This window comes from Gymnodraco acuticeps, unplaced genomic scaffold (assembly GCF_902827175.1).
Source record: "Gymnodraco acuticeps unplaced genomic scaffold, fGymAcu1.1, whole genome shotgun sequence".
Classification (NCBI taxonomy): Eukaryota; Metazoa; Chordata; class Actinopteri; order Perciformes; family Bathydraconidae; genus Gymnodraco; species Gymnodraco acuticeps.
In genome coordinates, this window is record NW_022991296.1 from 248,428 (window position 1) to 272,383 (window position 23,956).

The 23,956-nt window shown below is 40.5% G+C and overlaps 1 protein-coding gene across 1 annotated transcript; it reads left to right on the forward strand.

Annotated features, from left to right (window-relative positions):
* The first annotated feature begins 5,149 nt into the window (after window positions 1-5,149).
* Window positions 5,150-10,987, forward strand: opn8c (opsin 8, group member c). Its single transcript, XM_034240153.1, has 4 exons — window positions 5,150-5,246; window positions 6,885-7,178; window positions 9,417-9,748; window positions 10,493-10,987. The coding sequence occupies exons 1-4, from the start codon at window positions 5,150-5,152 to the stop codon at window positions 10,985-10,987; spliced, it is 1,218 nt and encodes a 405-aa protein (XP_034096044.1).
* Window positions 10,988-23,956: the final 12,969 nt, after the last annotated feature.

Sequence of the window (23,956 nt, forward strand, 5' to 3'; positions counted from 1 at the left end):
AAATCTACATGAATTAGACATTCATTGCTCCTCAAGTTTTCCCTTAGTTGTCTATAGGCTCCATACTGCCACCGAATGTTAAATATGTGCCTTCTAAATCTGAACAGTCGGTCATGAAAGTCACATGCAAGTCCATCCTCTGTTGTCATCACATTTTTCTTAACAGTGATTGTTGACCTTTTCCCTGGCTCCTCTCCATTATGGATGTTGGCTTCCAAAGACCACTGGGTAATACCTACCTCTATGTTTTCAGGAGCTCTCAGCATTTTATGTGTTGTGTAAACAGTCTTTACACTCGCCGTATGCACAGAGTTTGGATTTTGGATTGCACATCTACCATTTCCTCAATATTTTTTGTAGCTGACATGCCTTGGCTGTTTAGAGTGTTGGCCATGAACTGTAAGTTCTCATGAGTTTTACACTGACAGGTTTCTCGATCAGCTTCTGTTGGCACCACAACCCAAAATGGTCTCAAGGTGCAGAAACACGAGTAAGAGACCCGATGTTGATGCTCAGAAAGGAATTTCTGGTGCAGATTTTTCATCGTGTCAGTTAGCAAACGTTTTTGATTTTTCGTCTTCTTTTGAGTGACAGTTTGTTTTCGTCCCGTTGTCATCCGGCTGACGTCATCTCTCAAATAGAAAGCTTTTACTTTTGCTTTGCATTCAGCAGGTAATCTGTTGCTCACTTTTCTTTCAAATGTCAACAGCGCTCCATCTGGTCTTTGACCTCGCTTTTTTGAAAAGCCAAGAATTTTCTGTGCATCCCTCTGCAGCCTGTATTTCTTTATAATCTTTCCTATTGTTGTTTTAGCAATTATTTGTTTCTCTCGTTCCTTCTGGGTGTTTTTGTATTTATTTCTGATGTCTTCAATTATGGCTTCCTGCAATAACAATCTTTTTCTAATTGTGTCCTTAACTATTTGATTGCGAAGCAGGTAATTCACCCTAGACCGAGGGGATTTGTTCTACCCAGCCAAACGCTGGTCTCTCTTTTTGTATTTGTAATTGTTTCTAATTTCTCTCTTCAATGTGGCCTCTAGTTTTTCAATCTGGTTCTGGAGCCTCCTTCTCCCCCTTCTGACATTGCTCCGTCCAACAACGTATTGCCTATAACACAGGAAGGTTTTTTATTTTATTTCAAAAAGTTTATTGTCACAATTTACAATCACTGAAACACAAAATTGTTTGCTTTATCATGTAAGATAATTCAAATCCAGATACACACAATCTGCAAAGCATTTAACCCATAACTTTATTCTAACCTTGAGGGCCCTTGTTGTGCTGCATTGTCTCGACTTCGAGGTGGAGTGGTCATTACGCTGGCTCTTGCTTTATCCCTAAGCTTTTTCTTCTTTTCTTGCCACTTCTTTCTCTGTTCTCTCCTTTCTCTTTCACTGAGGTCTGACACTTTCTTTTTTTCCCCTTCTTCTCTGTCTTTCTTCCACTTTGCCTTCTCTTTATCCAGGTACTGCTGCCTTCTTTCATTGTCTGAATCCCTTCGTGCCCTGTAGCGTCGCTGCTTTTCTGCATTAGACAATGCTGCCATTTCCTGATAAATACATTCATACCATTAGATATCATATAATTTAAGACTATATATAACATATATGCATATTAAACAAACAATATATAACAGCACATGCTGGAAATAGTTAATCATCTAGCCTTTTAACAACCCCTTATTGTATGTCCACCCTGTTACTGTGAAAAATAGTAACAGGGTGGACGGTAACAGGGTGGACATTTTATGCTAAACTTGGCTATTGCTACATGTCTGATGATGATCAAGCTAGCACTTGTGACAACAGAGAAAGATATTTGATAGCTATATTCACATTTTTTTCTAAATGTAAACATTTTGATCAGTTTCCACAAAAAATGAGCATAACAGGGTGGACATGTTATGCTTTACCGCAACAGTTAAGTTAGTAAAAAACATAAAACAATTGTTGAAGGAAGAGTGCATACTTACTCTGCTTCTTGAAGATGATTTTCCCGCTCAAAATGTATCCTTCTTCTTGAGTCATACAAATAGTAGAATAGTAAAGGGGCGTGTCCAGAGGGATTCAAATCAGAGTAACAGGGGGGACATTAAAACAGGGGACACACATTTTTAAAAAACTTTCATCAATAAAAATGAATTACCATTTTTTTTTTTTATTTGGTGAGGAATATTAATAAAAGGGTTACACAACAGTGACACAAATGTAGAATTTGTTTGTATTTGTTTGATTTCTTTGTTTATATCTGTTAGAGAAGTTGAGCAAACATGATTTGGGACAGCAATTTGGCCTACTTGTGCTAAAATCAGAGTAATTATTTAGCATTTTGAATATCCTGGGAAAATAACATTGATGTTTTATAGTAGAGGGGAATAAACATGTAAAACCAAGCTTTTAAAAATAAGCATTTGACCTTTTACATGCAAAATATATGATATAATGTGTTGGGGACCTAAATGGCACTGAATGCTAGGAATGACCCGGTTAGTGTTGCCTGACTTTATAAAGTGTGTTATTTTTTTACAAGTGTGTAGTTGTGTTCTAGTCACTTTGCTCAGCGCTACTGCTTGTTACAACTTTCATTTTCAGTACTCGCCATAAACTGTTATTATGTGTTTAGAGTCGGAGAGGTCCTGATAATTTATTCCGGTAAATTACTCTGACCTACTAATTGACCTGACCGAAGTTATTGAGTCTATGTAAGTTTGCTGCTTGGCTCAGATCCACCAACGTCAGCAAGATCTCACCTCTTCCTAACCCCCCGAAGAACCAGGTTCAATTAACTGCTGTTTCAATTCAGACAACTCTTTTTTAATCTGTTTAAGGGATCCCGAAGGATTTTGATATCAGTAAATGGAGTGTGCTCCTACCTAAGTGTGTGTGGCAGGGTGCAGTCTTACCTTTTAAGCAGGAGAGGAGAGCACAGGTGTCTTTTAAGTTATCCCAGTCCAACAGGTGGGATTCAGTTTATTTGAAGAAAAATAGGTCCAAACTAATACAGGGTTTTTACCTTCTCTCTTTACAACATTATAATTATACTAAAAACCATGGTGCTGTGATCATGTTCAAATATGAAACTTTAATTCACAGTCTTACATTTATTACCAAAATGTTTAATTTCAACTGCCCAATTCAGTTGTGACATTTTAAAATTCTCCCGATAGAATTTAGAGGTATTTCCTCGTAAAAAGACCGGTGACAATAAAAAGCGCATTCAACTTTTCATTCACCAAATCAATTCACATCAGTTTCATACCTTTTTTCCGACACAGACGGCGGGTATAACATTCAAAAACCCGTTCCTATCCGCCAATATTTCGGAGGAAGATTCCTCACAGGTCGCGGGTTATAATATTCACAAACACATCTCTCATCAAATCATTCCACTCAGCCAACAACCAAGAAATTCGAGAGATATTTACCCCGTCTGGGAGGACCTTACCGAGAGCTATTTATCCAGCTCTGAAGCACAAAGCCTACCGGGAGAGAGTCTACCAGGGGAAACCCCCCCTCTCTCTCGCGCTCTCTCAAAAAACCAGTCTCTTTATGCTAAAAAAACTGGATCGAAACCCCAAAAAACAAACTCCTCCTCTACACCCAATTTGTGGAAAACTGCGCATGCCCTCTAATGTACAAGGCTGAACATGACTCGACATGTTCCATAGCTATGGCATAAGACACACCTTCCTATGTTAGTGTAAAAAGGACTTGACCCTTTTTTGAGGCCTCTGTGTTTCTCCTTAAGCCTGGAGCCCCCCTCCCTGTAAACTGCTGCCAGAGGAGAGGGAGAAAACGGCCTACTCTCTTTATCAGAGACACCCATAAATCATAGACCTTACACACTCAACCTAAACAAACCACTTTGTTTTGTTTATACTGTAACTATAGAAAAACCTAAAATATGAAGCATTTTCATTGTGGGTTATACAAAAATATAATTGATTATATTTGATTATAACTAACTTTCGTTTTAAGTATTAAACATACTATGAAAACTCACAACAATGGCTCAGGTTAATCTCCCCCCCCTTCCGACGTTAGCGTGGTTCTTGCCGGGCAGCCAAGAGGGGTCAGCTAAGAACCGGTTTTCGGTGTTTAGAGCTGGCTCCGCTGCGGCTGAAACAGGAAGAACCAGAGCTAAATCAGGCTGTAGCCCGGAACTGGCTCTGGACTCAGAACCAGAGAAGAACCAGTTAAGCACCGGAAAGCACAAGAACGGTTCTTGAACCGCAACCGGTTTGGTTTATTGCCAGTTTGCAAACCACTTAAGAGTACTGGAGTGTGAAACAAGAGCTATTGAGTCAGTGTTGTGGTGCTGTTGCTTTGGTCTGGAGCTGTGAGCTAACCACACCCCGTTCATTTGCATATAAGGAATGGAAATGTGTTATTATGAAATACAAGTCCCCTGAAATAAATAAATGTGTCATTATGAAATACAAGTCTCTTGAAATAAATAAATGTGTCATTATGAAATAAAAGTCCCATGAAATAAATAAATGTGTATTTAAATGTACATGTATACATATTTATTGCCTCATTTATTTATTTCAGAATTTATAGGCATATTTATATATATGTATTTATTTAATTATTTATTTAATTTTGGCTTGAATGGCATTCCATACATTCCTACTTCTACTTTTACTTGAGTACACAATCTGAGTACTTCGTCCATCTCTGATAATATGTGGTATTAGTACTTTTTAAAATGTAAAAGATCCAAACACATATAAAACAAACACACATATTTACACATATATGCAGTACTGTACACATTGTAGCCTACAGAGATGCACACATAAATACTGTATAGTGAACATGTTATTGGAAACTAAAGAGATGGAAGCTCAATTAAAACGTGTTTTCACAGGATCCAACCCAACTAATCAGAGGTCAGTCACACAACATTAATGATCATTAGTACCATTATTTTCAAAGGTGTTTGTCAGTGTGACTGCCTCTCATTATCATGCCTGATATGTCACTCCTGGTAGGATGTGTCCACCCAGTTAACCCCTTCTGGTCCAGGGAGTAAGCTGGTTACCATGGAGACCCACCGGCTCCTATAAAAGTGATCCTCCGCGCTCTCACCTTCGTGTGTCTCTCTCGCGAAGGAGACTCCGAGACCGGATCCAGCTCCAGCCGATGAACCGCTCTGAGGAGAACCGCAGCTCCTCCGCCTTCACCTCCACCCTGAGCCCCGCCGCGGACTCCTGCGTGGGGGTGGCCATCCTCTCCGTGGGTCCGTGAGTTCAGTATTTTATTGAAGTGTTTTTCTTCACTGATAAAACTAAATATGAATACTTCTCATTTCAAAGTTGTATTCTTTTAATAGACGATACAGGAAACCAGGAAGTAATGTTAGAGAAACTTCAGAAAAGTGCTCTCATTTAATTTAGGTTAGGATTCTTAATAATAGTCTCTGGGGTTAATTCATGGAGCCTTTTTTTTGTTTTAAGTGTAGGCCTATATTTATTTATTATACGTGTGTTTTTTGTATGAATAGCCTTTGGGGGAATCATGCAGCACTTATTTTCCCAAAAAGTGTGGATATATTATATTTTTCCAAGAAGCTTTTAAGGGATATTAATGGAGCAATTCATTTTCAAAAAGTGTGTATATATTTATTATAAGTTAGGTTTTTATATAAGAAGCATTTTGGGGAATGAGTGGAGCACTGTTTTTCAGAAGTGTGTGTCAATTTATTTATTATATGAGTGTTTTCTTGTTAATAGTCTGGGGTTAATTAATGGAGCCTTTTTTTCAAGTGTGTGTGTTTTTTGTATTAATAGCCTTTGGGGGAATCAGTACTTATTTTCCAAAAAGTGTGGATATATTAGTTAGTGTCTTATAAGAAGCTTTTAGGGGATATTAATGGAGCAATTCTTTTCACAAAATTTTATTTTTATTTTATTCGTTTATTTGGCAGGGATTGCTGTGTGGATATATTTATTATTAGTTAGGTTTTTAATGACCTTTAGGGGGCATTAATGTAGCACTTATTTTGATTTAATTAATTAATTAATTATATGTGTGTTTTTTTTATTAAAAGCCTTTGGGGAATTGATGGAGCACTTATTTTCAGAAAAGTGTGTATATATTTATTATAAGTTAGTTTTTTTGCAAGAAGCCTTTGGGGGAATCAGTGGAGTACTGTTTTTCAGAAGTGTGTGTTAATTTATTCATTATATGTGTGTTTAATTATTAATAATCTGGGGTTAATCAAGGTAATTAAGTACATTGGATTAAAATATACGCCATACATTCAACTAGTATATATAATACATACATCGCCTCACTTGTCTTCTAAATCATTTATTTTTATTGAGAAAATGTGTTAATTTCTGCTGTTAGATCATGATGTGCATGAAAAGACACAAGTACAAGTAGAAAATAGCAACTGAATTCAGTTCATTCGCTCAATAGAGAGAACCCTTGAATAAAGCTTGCCTTTCATCAGGTGTTAGTCATAACCCTAGTGCCCCTGTATATGAGAATGCACATTAACATAGAATAGTTGGCAGCAGTATTTACAGTTGCTAAGGGATATATTTTTCGGCTAATGGTGGTTGGACAAGGAGGATACATTATTGGAGTATTATCATACACACAGTAGCCTATAGCCTACTGTTAGTCACTCTTTTCCATCAGGGAGGTGAGGGATGTGTTTTTATTGGCAGCCTTTGCATCAATACCTATTTCGTGTGTGTGTGTGTGTGTGTGTGTGTGTGTGTGTGTGTGTGTGTGTGTGTGTGTGCGTGTGTGTGTGTGTGTGTGTGTGTGTGTGTGTGGTAACATGTTCCTCGTTGTCCAAGTGGCCAAAAAGTCAGTAAATGCAGTTTGTATTATGAAACGTCTTCTCCTCTTATCTCCTGTCCAGTCCTGCTCTCAGTCCTGGGCAACGGGCTGGTTCTGCTTGTTTGTTACCGCAGGAGAAACAAGTTGGTGGGCTCGGAGCTGCTGTGCGTCAACCTGGCCCTGGCCGACTTCCTGGTCTGCATCTGCTTCTACCCATTCTCCATCATATCCTCGTTCAGCCACAGCTGGCTGGGAGGAAACATCACGTGTGTGTACTACGGTCTCGGCTGCTTCTTCTGCGGCCTGTGTGGCATGTTCACGGTGGCAGCCATCAGCGTCACACGCTACATGAAGATCTGCAACAGCTTGGTTTACGGTGAGGGCAGTGAAAGGATGTGGATTTACAGGGGCCCATTTGCTTTTTTGGGTTTTCCCTTTCCTGTAGCGTTAAATAGGTTGGACCCTGCTTAGAACGCCTCCATTGGACTCCTTTGTTTACTTCCATAACATCATGAAATCAATATGTAACAGTAACGTTTCTATAGAGAGGCGAAGTCCCTCCCTTTCCGGTGGACCTCCATGGGACCTTATTTTGGAAAAATCATGTATTGAAGTCAATGGAGAGAGAAAGATTATCTTTTGATCCCGTTTGAATTGTGCAACAAATTACACGTATATGATGTTTGTCAATTTAAAAGATAATTTTGCAAGTCAAAAAAATAAAAATGTGTCGTAAAACTGTGAAGTAACACATTTTTGTGTGTGAAGCGCTCAATGAACTACAACTCTGGTCTTGCATACGTCACCAACACCAAGATGGCCGTCACGTTGGCACATTTCACCTCTTTCTTTCAGAATGAAGTGAAAAGTATTAAAATAGCTGAAAATCTATATAGTTGAGAAGTGTACATACACAAAAGGGGAGTTAGTCGGTTCCATAAGAGCCAGCATGCGGGACCGGCTTTACAAGGTTTCGGTGAGTAACACGAGTGTAATGTGCAACGTTAATGTATGCGACTCTGGGATTTGTAGTCTTTCTAGTTGCGTATTTTTCATAATCTTATATGCAGTTTTAAGACAAACTGTGACTTTTTTGACATGGAAATGATTTGTTAAGATTGACAAACATCATATGTGTAATTCAAGGCACAATTCAAACGGGATCGAAAGATACGTTTTCTCTCTCCATTGACTTCAATACATAATTTTTCAGAAATAAGGTCCCATAGAGCGGAAGTAGAAGGGTGTGACTTCGCCACTCTATAGGCTAACGGCCTGTCCACACAGCGGCGTGCGTTGACGCTTGCCGGCGGGCGTGTCTGACACTCGACCAACAACCAATCACATGAATCTCCCGCCCCTGACACACAAGCAGCGGTTTGATTGGCTAGAGCTTGTACTGGCATATGATTCGATTGGCTGACGCTTCTGCCGAGGCATCAAAAGTTGAACATTGCTCAACTTTTGCAGCGAGCCACGCCAGCAACGCTCCGCGTCGCTTCCCACGATGCAGTTCGGCTAAAAGTGACGTCACCCCATTCAAAGTGAATGGGCAGAAGCGTTGGAAGCTTCAACGCACGCCGCTGTGTGGACGGGCCGTAACGCCGTCAATTCACGGGCAACAGCTCTGGTGGACATTCCTGCTGTCAGCATGCCAATTGCAAGCTCCCTCAAAACTTGTGACATCTGTGGCATTGTGCTGTGTGATAAAACTGAACATTTTAGAGTGGCCTTTTATTGTGGCCAGCCTAAGGCACACCTGTGCAATAATCATGCTGTCTAATCAGCATCTTGATATGCCACACCTGTGAGGTGGGATGGATTATCTCGGCAAAGGAGAAGTGCTCACTATCACAGATTTCTTCAGATTTGTGAACAATATTTGAGAGAAATGGTTATTTTGTGTATATAGAAAATGTTTTAGATCTTTGAGTTCATCTCATGAAAAATGGGAGCAAAAACAAAAGTGTTGCATTTATATTTTTGTTCAGTGTAGCTCATTTTAGCTTTGCTTAGCTACTTGATTTAAATGTCTCTACAGAGTGCTGTATCAATCTCTGTGTACATGTGCTATGACGCACATGCCCAAATGCCTTATGATCTGTTTAATGCATTAAGTATAAGCATTTAATACTTATAATTCATACTCAGTGACATATTTTTAAGGATCATATTGTTTTATTATTATATTATATGTTTTTTATAATGCCACAAAATGCATTTTAATTATTATTTACATATATTAGGACAGTGATTTTTATGAAACCTCATTATACTTGACCTTATAAGTCCTTAAAATGCTTTATAATGTGTTATGATTATTGTTATTAAGTATTTATGATTGTTATATTCATACTGTGCTACAAACAGAGTAAGATGCATTGTAGACATGGGCGTCATAGAAAATGCTACCAATAATTTAATGTTTATCTCAGCGAGAGAGAAAGCAAATTTGCCAAAACGTTGAACTATTCCTTAGCAATAAAGCAGCGAGATACATTTGAGTGTATAACTGCGAGACAAGTGTTTCCCAACTAGTGGAAAGCGGTCCAAAAGCAAGTCGCGGAAAATTTCTGAATGGATCAAAAGTGACTCTTCTGACTTTTCATCACAGATGTGTGGTTTGAAAACTCTAACATCCGGCTGATGTGCTATGCCATCTGGCTGGTGGCCGTGGTGTGGTCCGGCCTCCCTCTGTTCGGATGGGGCGAGTACGTCCCCGAGCCGTACGGCCTGTCCTGCACCGTGGCCTGGAGGGGCTACCACTCCTCCACCAAGGACGCCTTCTACATCATCTGTACCTTCGCCGTCTTCACGCTGATCCCCGTCGTCCTCATCACGGTGTCTCAGTGTCTGATCCTCGCCAAGCTTAACCGCTATTCCTACTCTTTGTCTGCGAGGGGCATCCGCACCAACATGCAAGGCATCGAAAAACGACTCTCCATGGTGAGAAACTACGTTTTTTTTCTGGAACTACTTCATTGCAGTGGCTTCCTTAAATCTAAGCACCTACAACTTGGCTTAATTTAGATTTTATTAAGCTAGTTTTAGGGTTTAACTTAGTGAAGAGCACTCAATAAACAACATGGGGTTGGACTGGTTGGAAATGGATCTATTTTGCAATGGAAATATTCAATTTATATTGACGTCTATTTGTAAAATAATGGAGACACTTAACTAAATAATTGGGTCAGCAGCCAGTTGGCAATGTGAAAAAGCTAATTCACCGGAGTATTTCCATCCAGTTCCACTTTTGAAGCAAATGTTTTTATTTTTACCCGAATATATTCATTTAACAATCATAACTACTTTGTATATAAAAACACAGGATGACTTATATGCAGCACTGTATCATAAATCATTTGAATTGTATTTGTTTGTGATAAAAACATAATAATATTATTGTATAACGAGATTAAACAGCAAAAAAGGCAACGTTTCCTCATTTGCAACTGAAAATAAACATTTAAACATGTGACTGATGCTGTCACTTTTTCAGGACAGTCATAACTTACAAACATTGATTTTTATAGGCTGCTTGACCACATTAGCATTGTATCTTTTTTTCTACAGTCTCCAAGAGACCAGCTTTAAAGGATTACACCCCTAATGATTCATTATTTATTTACAGCACTAAAGTATTTCCATTGTAGTAATGTATCTTCGGTTATCTGTTACTTCCTCTTCCAGATGTTCTTCTGCGTCAGCCTGGGGTTTGTGGTTGCCTGGGCGCCATACGCTATTGTGTCCTTTCTCTTCATTTTCAAAGAGGAGCAAGTGTACATGGCTTCTGAGGGATACCTGTTTCCCGCACTCTTCTCCAAAAGCTCGCACATCTACAACCCGTTCATCTACTTCTACTTCAACCGGAAGTTTCAGCAGGAGCTCCGCCACATGCTCCATTCAATCTGGCCCAAGCTTGGAGGAAATCGAGTGAGTGTCCACGTCCCCATCGAATACCATTTTCCCATCCACATCCAGCTGCAGGAAAGAAGACGCGTCTGGAAGAAGAGCGGTGGTGTGTCTCAGGACAGAACTAACAGCAAAAGCAAGAGCAAAGAACAAGACAAATGCATCACCAACAACCAGAAGCAGGTTCAAACCTGCTGGGAATCAATGGCGAAAGAAGCCCCCAAGATTTTGGAAAATAATCCTGGAAAAGACACCAAGCCTGTGTCCTTATGAACTCACTTTCACTGTTTAAATGGGGGATTTATCTCAGAATCAGGTTTATTACCAGGTAGGTTTACACTTACGAGGAATTTGACTAGGTGTCGTGGTGCATACATAAAAGTAAAACAACAATCTAAACACAGATAGAGAACTAGAAAAAATATTAAAATAATAAAAAATATAGTTAAATATAATAGTATTTACATTGCAATGGAATCCAAAGGAATCAAAAGCAATAAAATATGGAATAAAAAAAATCGGCTGTAATAAGAAAAGAAAACGGATATTGTTGTACATTGTGTGCATTAATGTAATGCATAGAGTCTATGAGGTAAAGTGTCAGGTGGGGGGCGGGCCTTATTGATGAGCGGAGGGGAAGAAACTGTTCAGGTGGCGAGAGACACCTTTGGTTGGTTTTGACACCAACCAAAAAGCCTGGTGTTTCAGTGTATTCTCTCAAACTAGTGCTATTGCTAGAGTGAGATGCAGAGACAAAATGTATCTGTGGGTGAAGTGCTGTGTCATTCCAAATCCTTCATCTCCATTGCATTCACTGCATTTGTTCAAAGTCATTCAATTCATCCATTGAAAATTCCATTTAGATAATAATCATGTTCCAAGTGTCTTTTTTGTAAAGTGCTTATATATAAGAGTTTCTATGTGCCTATACAGTCCATCAATAATATTTTGTAGCTGTGTAGCAAAGCTTGTCCTTGGTTCTCACAGCAACTCGACTTATGGGACAAAAACGTTCTGGAAATGTCAGGTAAACTTGTTACATGCAACTATAATCTGTGTTACATAACTTTAACGTTTCTTTTCACTTGAAACTTTCCTCTCTGCTTTTATTTTCTCATCACAGAAGAGGATAATAATGTTGATAGTCGATGTACAAGTTGCAATGAAACAAAGCCATCGTTGATGTTATATCATATCTTTTTTAACAACGCTAGCAGTGAGAATCGTTCACATTGGTCAGGGCTTAATATCTCAAAAATGTTTGGATGGATTATCATGAAATGCTGAAAGGACATTCTTGTTCCCCAGGAGAAGACGAGACTGTGACTTTGGTGATCCTCTGACATTTCCTCTAATTCCACTTTGAGGCTCACGTTGATTAAAACTTCTGAACAAGTGCAAGAGGAACTGCCTTCAAAATCGGCGCTGATATCAGAGGATTATTATCAGGGACTTCGGGGATATATCTTTTTATATCACCATTTCTATTTGTCCAATGTCAGCAAGTGAATGACATTTCACTCAGCCTTAGCTGTAGTTTGTATCAGTATGTAAGCATTGCATTTGTCAGATTTGTGTTCTTGCTGGTGTTAGCATTTAGCTGAAAGTGGTGCTGTGCTTTCTGCTGCCCGAATGTCATATCAAAGGTATATTATTTCCGAGGTTTCTTTGTATATTATTGTGAATGAAATAGTTATTTTCTAGCAAGTATGAATTCTGACTTTTGAGATACATTTTAAATGAATGATTAGCTTTATGTATCTGTGAAAGTGTAGCACACATCATACCTCAACTACTAACCTCAAGTAAAAGGGACATCCTGATGTTGATATTTATATATATGGATTTACATGTATTATATATGGATGTATTTGACAAATAACTCCGGCTGTCTGTTCTAAGCTTTTGGATATTATCAGATATTTAAACTGGGAATTTGTCCTAAGTATAATAAACAGCTCAAACCAAAGACATTGTGAACCCTTGTCTTTACTGTTAATATTTCATGGTTTCAAATTGTAACATATTCTCGCATTTCTATTCAATCCACTTCTCATTCTTCATTGATTCAACAGCTGCATGAATGTAAATAAATTAAAAAGTCTCAAAGACCAGAATAACGTCTCCTATATTAACACTCAGATTGATTTAATAGCTTCATGAGTGACACGATACATTTTTCTAGCACTCTCCTTGTTTAATGAGCCCTTTGTAGTCAGTAATGGCAACAACTAGACATGAACAGAGCTATTTGAATGGTGATAACTGTCCACTTGATGATATATTTAAAATTCAAGTTACTATTTCAATACCTGTATCAAATTGAAGGCAATGCGTAGTGTAATAATGACCTGACACCTATAAAAAGCTTCTCATTAATCTTAGAATAAAGAGTTTCTTTAAGAGCTCATTGATTCACTCTAACCGCTCTCGTAGCACAGCTGCCTAGTTAGCACCAAAATAAGCCAGTTAACCTAGTTAAAGGTGTTAATTGTCACTTTGGTTACACAAGTACAATCTGAAGTATTGCCGGGCGTGTTTTTACATAGGCCTACAAGGAATTTGCTTTGGTGTATAAACGTGCATACATAAACACATTAAGAGAAATGTTAAGTATAAAGTTAAAGAGCAGTTAAAGGAATAACATCAAAACTATTGGAAACACTGATATAAAATAAAATAATCTTTTCAAGAAACATGAATATGCAAAAGAGGAAATAAAATAAGAATATGGCAAAATATTGTGAAAACACATTTACAGTTTAATTTAAAAGTGAAAGAGATGTGCAATTTCAAAAGAGTATTGTGCAGAAATGTGATTTATACAGCAGATGGATCCGTAAGGACAATGATAACAATTAAATATGACAAGACAGGTAAAATATATATAAAAAGTGTGTGTGTGTGCAAGCCCGCCTTAACCTGCCATCAGGCCCTGGGGCTGATAGGTTTTGTAGGCCCCCTATTTAAACAACAAATCAAAGTCATTTATAGCCTCGGCAGGCTCTGTGATCGCACTTCTCCACTCTGCTCTACGCGCGCCTGGTCCTCTCCTCCAGATGAGTGACGTATCGGGCCTCCCTCATGTATTTGTCCAGTTGGCGTTGGCTCCCCTCCACGTAGCAAGTCCTCGTCGTCCTCCCATCTCCTCCAACAGATAATGTCCCTCCTGTCTGTTTTTCCTCTCCCACTACTCCATCGCTATCAGAACCAGACGGCCTACTTGGCTCCGAGGCCCCGCGGCCGGCAGCGCTGCCGCTCGTTACAGAACTCATCTGTCCTTCCTCCTCATCCTGGCCTACAGGTTTAAAATAACCTGTAAGCTTTGGCATGTTTTGTAATAGCTGCTTGTCTCAAAACTCCTTTTCCCTCAACAATTTCCTTTTCCGAGCGCCGCTCTTAAACTTTTTCTTCTCCGACATTTTCTCCTAAACAACCTTCATCTGTCACTCAATCACTCGCAATTTGAATAAGTCACATGTGAAACATATTCTCATTCTGATTGGCTGTTAAGTGGTGCCCGCTGTCTGTTACGGAGTCATAATTTTTGAGAAAAATCTCTGGAATCCATCGATCTGATTTATTAGCGGAGCAAATGATCAAAATACTACGGAGGGAAGATATTTGCGTTTGGATTACTGGTCTGGGGGAAGCTCACGAGTGTGTGTGTGTTTATACGTGTGTGTGTTTGTAGAATTTTGTGTTTGTGTGTATTGTGTTTGTTTCCCGGGGAAAACACTCACGAGAAACACCGGCTGTTGTTGTGCCTGCTGTGACGTCAAGTTACTCCGTTCTCCGCTTGTATTTATACAAGCTTCAAAGTTGTATTTATCATCTGAATTTGCCGAAACAAGTTTAATATTCTGAAAGCCAAGACTTTGTTTAATTGAAATCAGATGAAAACAAACTGTAACGGACCCTGCCGTGTTATATCTATGATTACTATACACCTTACATTCATAATTTCAGCGGAGGGAGGGGAAGTGGCGCTGCGGAACAGCAGAGTGCGAGTGAGAGCTGTCATCCTCCCTTTACAAGCTTCAAAAATGTATTTATTGTGTGATTTTGGAAATAAAAGTTTCATATTCGGAAAGCCAAGACTTTGTTTATTTAAAATTTTAAAAAAACACCTGAAAAAAAAAAATTTGAATTTTTTTTTCTTTCTTTTTAAATGTATTGGCTCATGATAGGCCCCCGATCTCCGTAGGCCCCTGGGCTTCAGCCCAGGTCAGCCCGTGCATTAAGGCGATCAGATGCTAATTTGATGCTTAACTTACAGGCCTGTTTGTCAGCTCTCCGGGGGACTTCTTCTAACATGTGTGCAGGGATAATATCCACAGATCATGATTAAGACACACACACACACACACACACACACACACACACACACACACACACACACACACACACACACACACACACACACACACACACACACACACACACACAACACACACACACACACACACACACACACACACACACACACACACACACACACACACACTTTTACCTGGGTGTGTGTGTGTAACAGTAAAAAAAGCAACAGTAAAAAAGTAATCATGAAAAAGAGACTGACATTTCAATTTCAGGTGACTGAAGGTGTTATTGAGTCAGATTGTTCCTGTGAGGTCTGTAAACATGAGCAGTGAGATGTTTACCCGGGCTTTGAGTATGTGCCACACATTATGTAACCTCCTCACAAAAGGCTGCATTGATAAGTGTTTTTATTCCTCGTGCAAATCATCACAAGACTTAATTGTGAATCCCACTATGAACTTCACATGAGTTTTATCCGAAATACAACGGTAGTGATGCACACTCAACCAAATGTAACAACAAAAACATGCATGCATTGATGTGCTTTGGTTAGTGTGTACACAACTTCAACTCTGAAAAGGAAAAAGCTGCATCCGTGCACGAGAAGGCATTACAAAAAGGGATATCACTTTAATCACGTTTTACTGCCAATTAAAACACACACTCACCTCTACAAAATCCTAATCTGTCTCAAAAGTGGATCTATTAATGAAACATGTGATCTTATATTGCAGTAACAATAACTTAATAAAAGTCAGCTTTCATTTACTAGAAATCTAAGATCCAACCATTAAAACAAGCAACCTATCAAAAATGCTTTCACGCGGAGCTTTAAAAACTATAAACAATGAACTAAACAAGACTTAGGCCTCGTCCACACGGAGACGAAACGGGTGTTCTTTATCATATGGACGGTTCGTTCACACGAGGCCGTAACGGAGCCGCGGAAACGAAGCCCTCAAACGAAAACGCATCCCAAAGTGGGAAGGTAATGGTAACGTAATGCTTGCGGCACCGTGTGTACGCCCTGAACGATCATAGCCCCGCCTCTCCCCACCTCTGCTGCTCACCCCCGCTGCTCACCCCCGTGTCACCCGCGTCATTGCTGATGCGTTTCGCCAACAACAACAATGACGGATCACAGGGTTACGTTCGTGCTCCAGACGCTACTGACCATGATAAAGATGTTAGTGCAAAATCTACAGCTCCTCTACCACAACCATCAGCAATAAGTACATGGAGAACTACATGAACGTGTTGCTAAATCCACCGTGGAGAATAAACAGAAGGCCAACCAGGCAACCATGGCAACCATACTCGGGGGTCTTATTCGCTGCTTTTGGTGTATTTTGTGGCGTAAGTACAGCGCCACTTACAGGCCCGGCATATGTACTACAGCGTCTCCAGCAGGTCGAGTGGTCTCGTGTGGACGGACCAGTCTATGGGACGGACACGTTTCTTGAGCCGATTCCGTGTGGACGGAAGACTTTTTTGATATTGACCTCGGTTCTTTTTCGTCTCCGTGTGGACGGCGCCTTAATGGAGTCCTCCAGGACAATAACCAACACAAAGAACAAAAGGCTAAGGTTTGTTTGTTTTAATGTCCCCCCCGCCACTGACAAGTTATCATTGGGGATAGCATGTCAAGTCTAAATAGCTGCAGGTCAGTCCAATGAAGACCCTGAATCTTAATAGCGATAGTCTGTCTGTGATATAAACATCAGTGTTATTATTTGATTTGTGGAGGAGAACATAAGCTGTTAACTTGTTGTTGTGCTTACTGTAGTTTCTTTATTTCACCCAAGTGGGAGTTACATTATAAATTAGGAAGCAAATTCATAATTATTCCATGTTTTATTCCTTTTTATTCCATTCCATTGCAATGTACAGTAAATACTGTTATATTTCACTATCTTTTTTATTATTTTTAATATTTTTCTAGTTCTCTACCTGTGTTTTTAATTATCGTTTTACTTTTATGTATACTGAGAAATCAGTCAAGAATCATTGTGTGAAGAAGTGTAACATGGATACAAATTAAAGGTCACATTTTCTTCTTGATATCCTTAGCTTAAAGTGCACCGATCATGCTATTTTTAGGCAATAGCATAGGTCTCAGATATATAAAAATCATGTCTATGAAGTGTTTTGACCAAAATACCAAACAGATCACCCATTCTAGCCATGCCCAAGCCCCCAGGAAGTGCGCCGGACTCTGATGAAAATATTCGTTGTGTCCAAACTTCCGTATCAGTCCGTGACGTCACTGGGCCCAGAAAGACTTTTCCTCATTGACTAACATTGGGAAAGAGACGTCTGTAAATCAGTGGATACTTTTTTTTTAACTAAATAAACTACCCAGTATGAACTATGTTATAGCCCTTATTAGAATCATTTGGTCCTTAAAGTTGTAAAATGCACTAAAAGCCGAATCTAGATTTTCTGTCTCCATTCATTCTACTGAGCCGAGAGTGGGAGCTCGGGGGGCGGGGCTTAAGGGGCGCATGCTCTGTGAGCGCACATACGGTTCTTCTGCTCTGACAGCCAGGCATGATGGGTAATCTGTGACGTTTCGCTCTCTCTAAAGTTGGGCCATTTTGTCCTCATGCGCCAATGAGCAGCTCTCATAGGAAAGAACGAGACCCCGCCTCCGATGCTGTATCCATGATGGGAATTCCGGCTCTTCTTGGTGAGCCGGATCATTTGGCTCGGCTCACCAAGAAGAGCCGGCTCTTTCGGCTCCCAAACGGCTCTTCAGTTTACCACATATTATAACTTTTATAATTAAATCAAATGTAGCCCTGTTTTGACTAATGATGTATATATGTACACATATATCACTTAAATTATTCAATACATCATTTGCACTGAAGTATTCAAAAGTAAAAATGACATGTTTAATATCAATGATTTGCTGTGGCCAAATGTTTTCATTGCATTTACAGACCCTTGTAACTCTCTGATACCACCCAAAGAATGCACTGACTTGCTTGCTTGACTTACACGCTACACAAAGCAGGTAGCAACACAAAAACTTAAGCATAGACATTTAAAAAAAAAAAAGGGCTACTGTATCGACATTTTCAAATTATATTTAAAGAAAAGGCCCTGACAAAACAGCAGGGCTCTATTTCAGTAACTATTAACTATAGAAAAAAAGACAGCAACAGCTGACATCAAATCTTTGCTGAGCCTAAGGATAATCATAAATAAATAACATAGTGAAAATAAATATATTGCAATGCTCAGTACAGCAGCATCCAACCGTCTCTAATCATAAAAAAACATAATACAAATAAATGTATTGCGATGCTCAAAACAGCAGCATACAACAGTCTTTAATCCATGTCACTGCATGCATGCATGCACGGAGCAGCTGTAGCGCGGAGATCATCATATCATTCTGTCTTGTATTACTTAAACAAAATTTTAAAAAGCGGCTCGTTCGCGGGCGCGCCGTCGTTCACTTAAAAAGGGCCAGCTCTTTGAGCCGGCTCGTTCGCGACCTACACATCACTAGTATCCAGTTCTTATTATACATCCACGGCCATGCCTCATATCCAGTGGCGGCGGGTCATTAGGGGCAGGTGGGGCACAGCCCCACCTAGTGTCAGAAGAAAGTATTACAAATAATGATTACAAAAAAATACTAAAAAATAAATAAAAAAACATATAAAATATATTTTAAGGTCATGTTTAATAATCTGATTCGTCTGTACATTTCTGTTTTAGTCTGTGTTCTTCTAATTAGTGTCTAGAGTGCCGTTTTGAGCTGTTTAGAGCCATGTGGGACAAAACCCGATCCTGCCCCTCCCTCTCACAGTCTAAGTGAACGAGATTGTAAAAACTACACTGCGCATGCTCAGAGTATTTTTCTATTTAATGTGTGTGGCAAAAAAATAATGACCGTAGGGGCATAGTGCTCCCATCCCCACCATACGTCATCTCACATAATTCAGAATTGATTGGCTGTAAGTACTCACGTGTGCAGTGCTGCGAAACGTCACGTGTAGTTTGAAGAGGAGACGAGAGAGCAGCATATAGCTAACATCACCAGCGATTAAAAGAAGTAAAAAACTGAAAGAAAATGAATGAAGTTGACCATTTACTGGAGCACACATTTGAGACACTTAGTCTCGGAGAGAAACTGGAGGTAAAGCGCCTCGGTGCCCACCATCCACCGGATTTCCAAATGGTCCAGACTGTGGGCAAAGTTAAACGTGGGTTTAACGCTGAGTGGTTTGCTAAAAAGAAATGGCTAACGGCGAGCATCCAGAAGAATTCCCTCTTTTGCTTTCCTTGCCTGCTTTTTGGTGAAGATCAAGGTACTTGGTCGAGGACAGGTTACAAGGACTTAAAGCATCTTTCGGAGAGGACAATGAAGCATGAGAGCAGCAACAGTCATTTGGAAAATGCCGTAAAATTGGGATTACTTGGAAGGGTGAATGTTGCAGCTCAGATTGACAGCGCCTACAGACGCGGCATTGATTCTCATAATAGGAAGGTGGAAGAAAACAGGTACGTGCTTGGTCGGATCATCACCTGTATTAAACTGTGTGGGAAATGTGAGACAGCACTGCGGGGCCACAACGAGTCGGCGGACTCTCTGAATCCAGGGATATTCAGGTCAATTTTCGAGACAATGTGTGAGGGCGATTCCAGGCTTCAACGGCACTACGAAGCTCAGCTTGTTTTCAAAGGGACATCAAGCACCATACAGAATGAACTCTTGGACTGCATGTATGATGTGTACAGGGAGGAAATAGCCAAGCAAGTGGACAACACATCATTTGTTGCCGTTCAGGCCGACGAGACAACCGATGTCTCCTGTAAATCGCAAATGGTGATTGTGCTGCGATACATTATGCCTGACCTCACAGTTACAGAGCGTTTTTTGGAGTTTGTGGAAGTAAAGGACAAAACTGGTGTAGGTCTCTCTAACAGCATCAAGGCTGTTCTGGAACCCCTGAAGCTGAAAGAAAAGCTAATCGCTCAGACCTATGACGGGGCGGCCGTCATGAGCGGTAACGTGCGCGGGGTACAGACGGTGATGAAGGAGACGTACCCAAACGCTCAGTTTGTTCACTGCTACGCCCACCAACTGAACATGACCCTGCAGCAACTGTGTTCAGCAAGGATGAGCATCCTGAAGGTGTTTTTTGCAGATCTAACTGCTTTTTCCACTTTTTTCTCCGGTGCTCCAAAACGTGTTGCAGCTCTTGCAGAGGCAACACAGAGACGCATCCCACGGCCACCGGCTGTGAGATGGAACTTTAAAAGCAGAACTGTGAACGCGGTTTGGGAGACCCGAGATGCACTACTTCAGTGTATGAAGCATATACGCGCACAACCAGGATGGGATGCGGTCACCATAAGTGAGGCATACGGCCTGTCAAAGAAACTGCGGGACCGAGCATTTATGCAGCTCCTGGAGTTTTTTTCGTTGCTTATGCCAGAAGTGGATGTTCTATACAACACTCTGCAAAAACGAAGCATCGATGCACCTGGGATCAACAGCGCGCTCTGCCGTTTCAAGGAAAATGTTCAGAAAATGAGGCAGAAAACTGATGCATTGGCCGCCACTGCTCATGATGGAACAGATGAGCCAGGCCGACGAGTCAGCAGCACAGCGCCGGTGATGAAGGAGGCTTGTGACACAGTCATCTCACAGGTGGAACAGAGGTTCTCACAGAGTGACCATTTGATCGCTGCAAAGCTTGTTGACAGCTCATTCTTCCCACAGCATGTCCTGTCATTTCCTACACCTGAGCTTGACTGCGCCGTGAAACTGTGGCCTGCGTTGGGAAACAAGGAGAAGTTGAAGTCTGAGCTGACCACGCTCTACCGCCACAGTGAGCTTCACACTGGAAACACTGCCCTGTCTCTGTTGAAATCCATTCACGAGAACAACTTGGAGGAAACGTTTGCTGAGACTGTTATTTTGGTCAAAATAATAGTGACAACTCCGATGACGACATCCGAGTCAGAGAGGAACTTTTCCACCCTCAAAAGGATAAAGACTTTCACTCGCAACACCATGGGACAGCCGCGACTTAACGCATTGGCCATGCTTTCAATTGAAAGCCAGTTGATCCAGCAACTACAGGACTTCATCCCCAAAGTGATAGACACATTCTGTCAGAGGAAGGACCGCCGTGCCGCTTTTCTTTTCAAGTGAGCCTTCAGCTTTGGTAAGTTCATTTATGTCATATATTTTGTTGATCTTCTGTGTTTTGCCTCTGCTGGATCGATTGATATTGTGACCTCGATGATGAGTGTCTGTGTTTTCCTTATATTTACAGTCTATGGTGTTTTAATGCTAAAGCATTACGGTTGTTGTTATTGTTAAGAATTACTTTGTGATGGTGACCTTTACTCCATGTATGAAGGTGCATTACTATGACATCCCCACGCTGTGTACGTAAATGTATGCGCTCACAGTGTTGCTCCTGTGGTCTTCAGTATGTAATTTGACACTCCCCCTCTCTCTCTCCTCCCCCCCCTCTCTCTGTCCCCCCTCTCTCTCTCCTCCCTCTCTCTGTCCCCCCCCTCTCTCTCTCTCTCTCCCCCGACCTCTTTCTGCCCCCCCAGTTTTGTACACCTAGAAACGCCACTGCTCATATCCCTCTATTTAATTTCCTGTTTCAAAAGTGCTGAATTTGGGCATAAAGCTTTACAAAAAGGAGGAGTCTAAACTCATGCGGGACCCGGCAGCTACTGTCTAAACTAAATACTGCGGTGATGAAACGCCATATCATGGATTATCAAGGATTATTTCTGAAACAGTATGGAGCTCAAAGGCTTTCTCTCTTGCCGGTTATACCACAAGGTGAGTTATTTTTATATCCAGCTTCTTCACACACATGCTCTCCAGTACAGGTTAGCTCTGAGTGCTAGCGATGCTAATGTAAACACCGACCATATTAGGTTCAAAACAGTTGGGCATTGTTTCTGATAACAACTTTCTGATATTAAGTCCAGTGGTGTAGTGGGGATTTTTGTACTGGGGGGACGCTATTTTAAATTAGGTCATCCCAAACAATGCCACACAAGTGCGCACGCGCGCAGTGCACTCACAAAACGGGCAGACAGGTCCACAGAAACTACCGGTATGCTTAGTCCTACTTTAGTTACTGTACTGCAAAAAGCAGACGGCGCTGCGCTCAACACACACACAGACTCAAAACCATGGACACACTGGCACATAAGTTACATAAACAATGTATAGGCCTAAATTGCATAAACTACAGGATTGCAACTAGCAGACAGCGCTGCTTTTCTCGCTCTCGCTCTCTCTCTCTCGCTCTCTCTCTCTACTTTCAAATTTAAAACTCATAACAAACAAACAAAATTCCCAAAGTTGTCCTGAAATTAAGTTATTAAATAAACAAAACGAAAAATATATATAGCCTACTAATGCAAACATTGAATCTGGACTTGAAATTATTCTGATTAGGCCTAGCCTACATTGCAAATAAGCAGACAGCGCTGCTTTTCACACACACACACACACACACACACACACACACACACACACACACACACACACACACACACACACACACACACCTTGCGTTTTGAAGACTGATAAATCCGAAATGGATGAACGCATACTTTGCAGCCCAGTTTCCCAGCTTTGCAGTCTATCCACGGGTAGCCTCTTGTTTCCTCCGCCACATCTCCTCCGTCCATACCTCTGGGAAAGCCGGTGAGCTTGAGCTAGCCAGGGGAACGTGCACGTTAGCTAGCATTATCCACGTCTTTAGGCGGCTCTTCTGATGATGTAGTACTAGCAGCTTCACTTGTAGCTTCGGTGCTGCTAGCCTCTTTCTTCTTGTGAATTATATTCTTTTTAGAAAAGAAGTCAAGTAAAAAATGTTTGCCTGCCATTATAGAGCTTTTTCGTTAGCGTTCTTGAGGGAAAGAGCTGCAGCAAAATCGGCGGGCGGTAAACTGACACTCGCCGCAGGGTCAGGAGCGTGATAACGAATCATAATTCTTTAAGGAAATCGTTTTTATTTTGTATTATAATTACTGTGAAATGTATTTTGTTTTTGTCATTATTACAACAAATACACACTTGCAACTGATAAGACTGGCAATGATTTTATATTTATTCGACTATTAAAAAAAAGATCATGCTCCAAATAAGTGGGGGTACGGCGTACCCCCGCGTCCAACGCCCACTACACCACTGATTAAGTCATATCGGACACAAATCTGGATCAGCTCCGTTGTACCCCTGTTTTTAGAGATTTGGGTATGACACACCGGGGACACATATTTATGTATAAAAGACATCAAAAAGCGCATTTTGATCAAAACGTGAAAACACATAATAAGGAGATGAGTTTGGCAGTATTGCAAATTGCAAATTGCAGAAAGGTCAAAATATTAGGTCAATGTGAGATCTTGACATCATGAACAAAGTTATTATAATTCTTAGTTTTTTTCCAGCTTGGCATCAGTGAAACGGTAAACACAACACCGATGTTATTACTTTACCTTACCTGTGCTTTATGCTCAGTTTTTGATCTCCACCCACATATTTAATTAATCTGCTGCCTTGATTATAGTTATTGAAAAAAAGAATTGTTGTAATGAATGCGCTGTATTTGTCCCTTCTGGTTTAGAAGGGACAACCTCAAGCACATTAGAGGTTAGGAAAGTATTTTTTTCTTTTTGGTCAAATGTTGGGTTTGGGTTTGGGTCTAGAACCAGAAAGTTAGCATCACAAGGGGTCCTTCAATCAAAACGCCACTTTAAGATTGAAGCATGACGGAAATTGGCATGAGTCAAAATCTAATGGAATCGGCTATAAGGAAACCACATCACTGTTGCACAGCTGAGTGTCCCATCAGCTTAGCTAAAGATAGACTCGTGTTGAGTGTGGGACCTTGTTATTCGGGGGCCACTGGCAGT

Bases quoted from the DNA above. Each gene is read 5' to 3' on its own strand.
- opn8c (XM_034240153.1), top strand. From the start codon at position 5,150: ATGAACCGCTCTGAGGAGAACCGCAGCTCCTCCGCCTTCACCTCCACC. The intron at 7,179-9,416 runs GTGAGGGCAGTG...TTTTCATCACAG, and splicing joins CTGCAACAGCTTGGTTTACG to ATGTGTGGTTTGAAAACTCT. The intron at 9,749-10,492 runs GTGAGAAACTAC...TTCCTCTTCCAG, and splicing joins TCGAAAAACGACTCTCCATG to ATGTTCTTCTGCGTCAGCCT.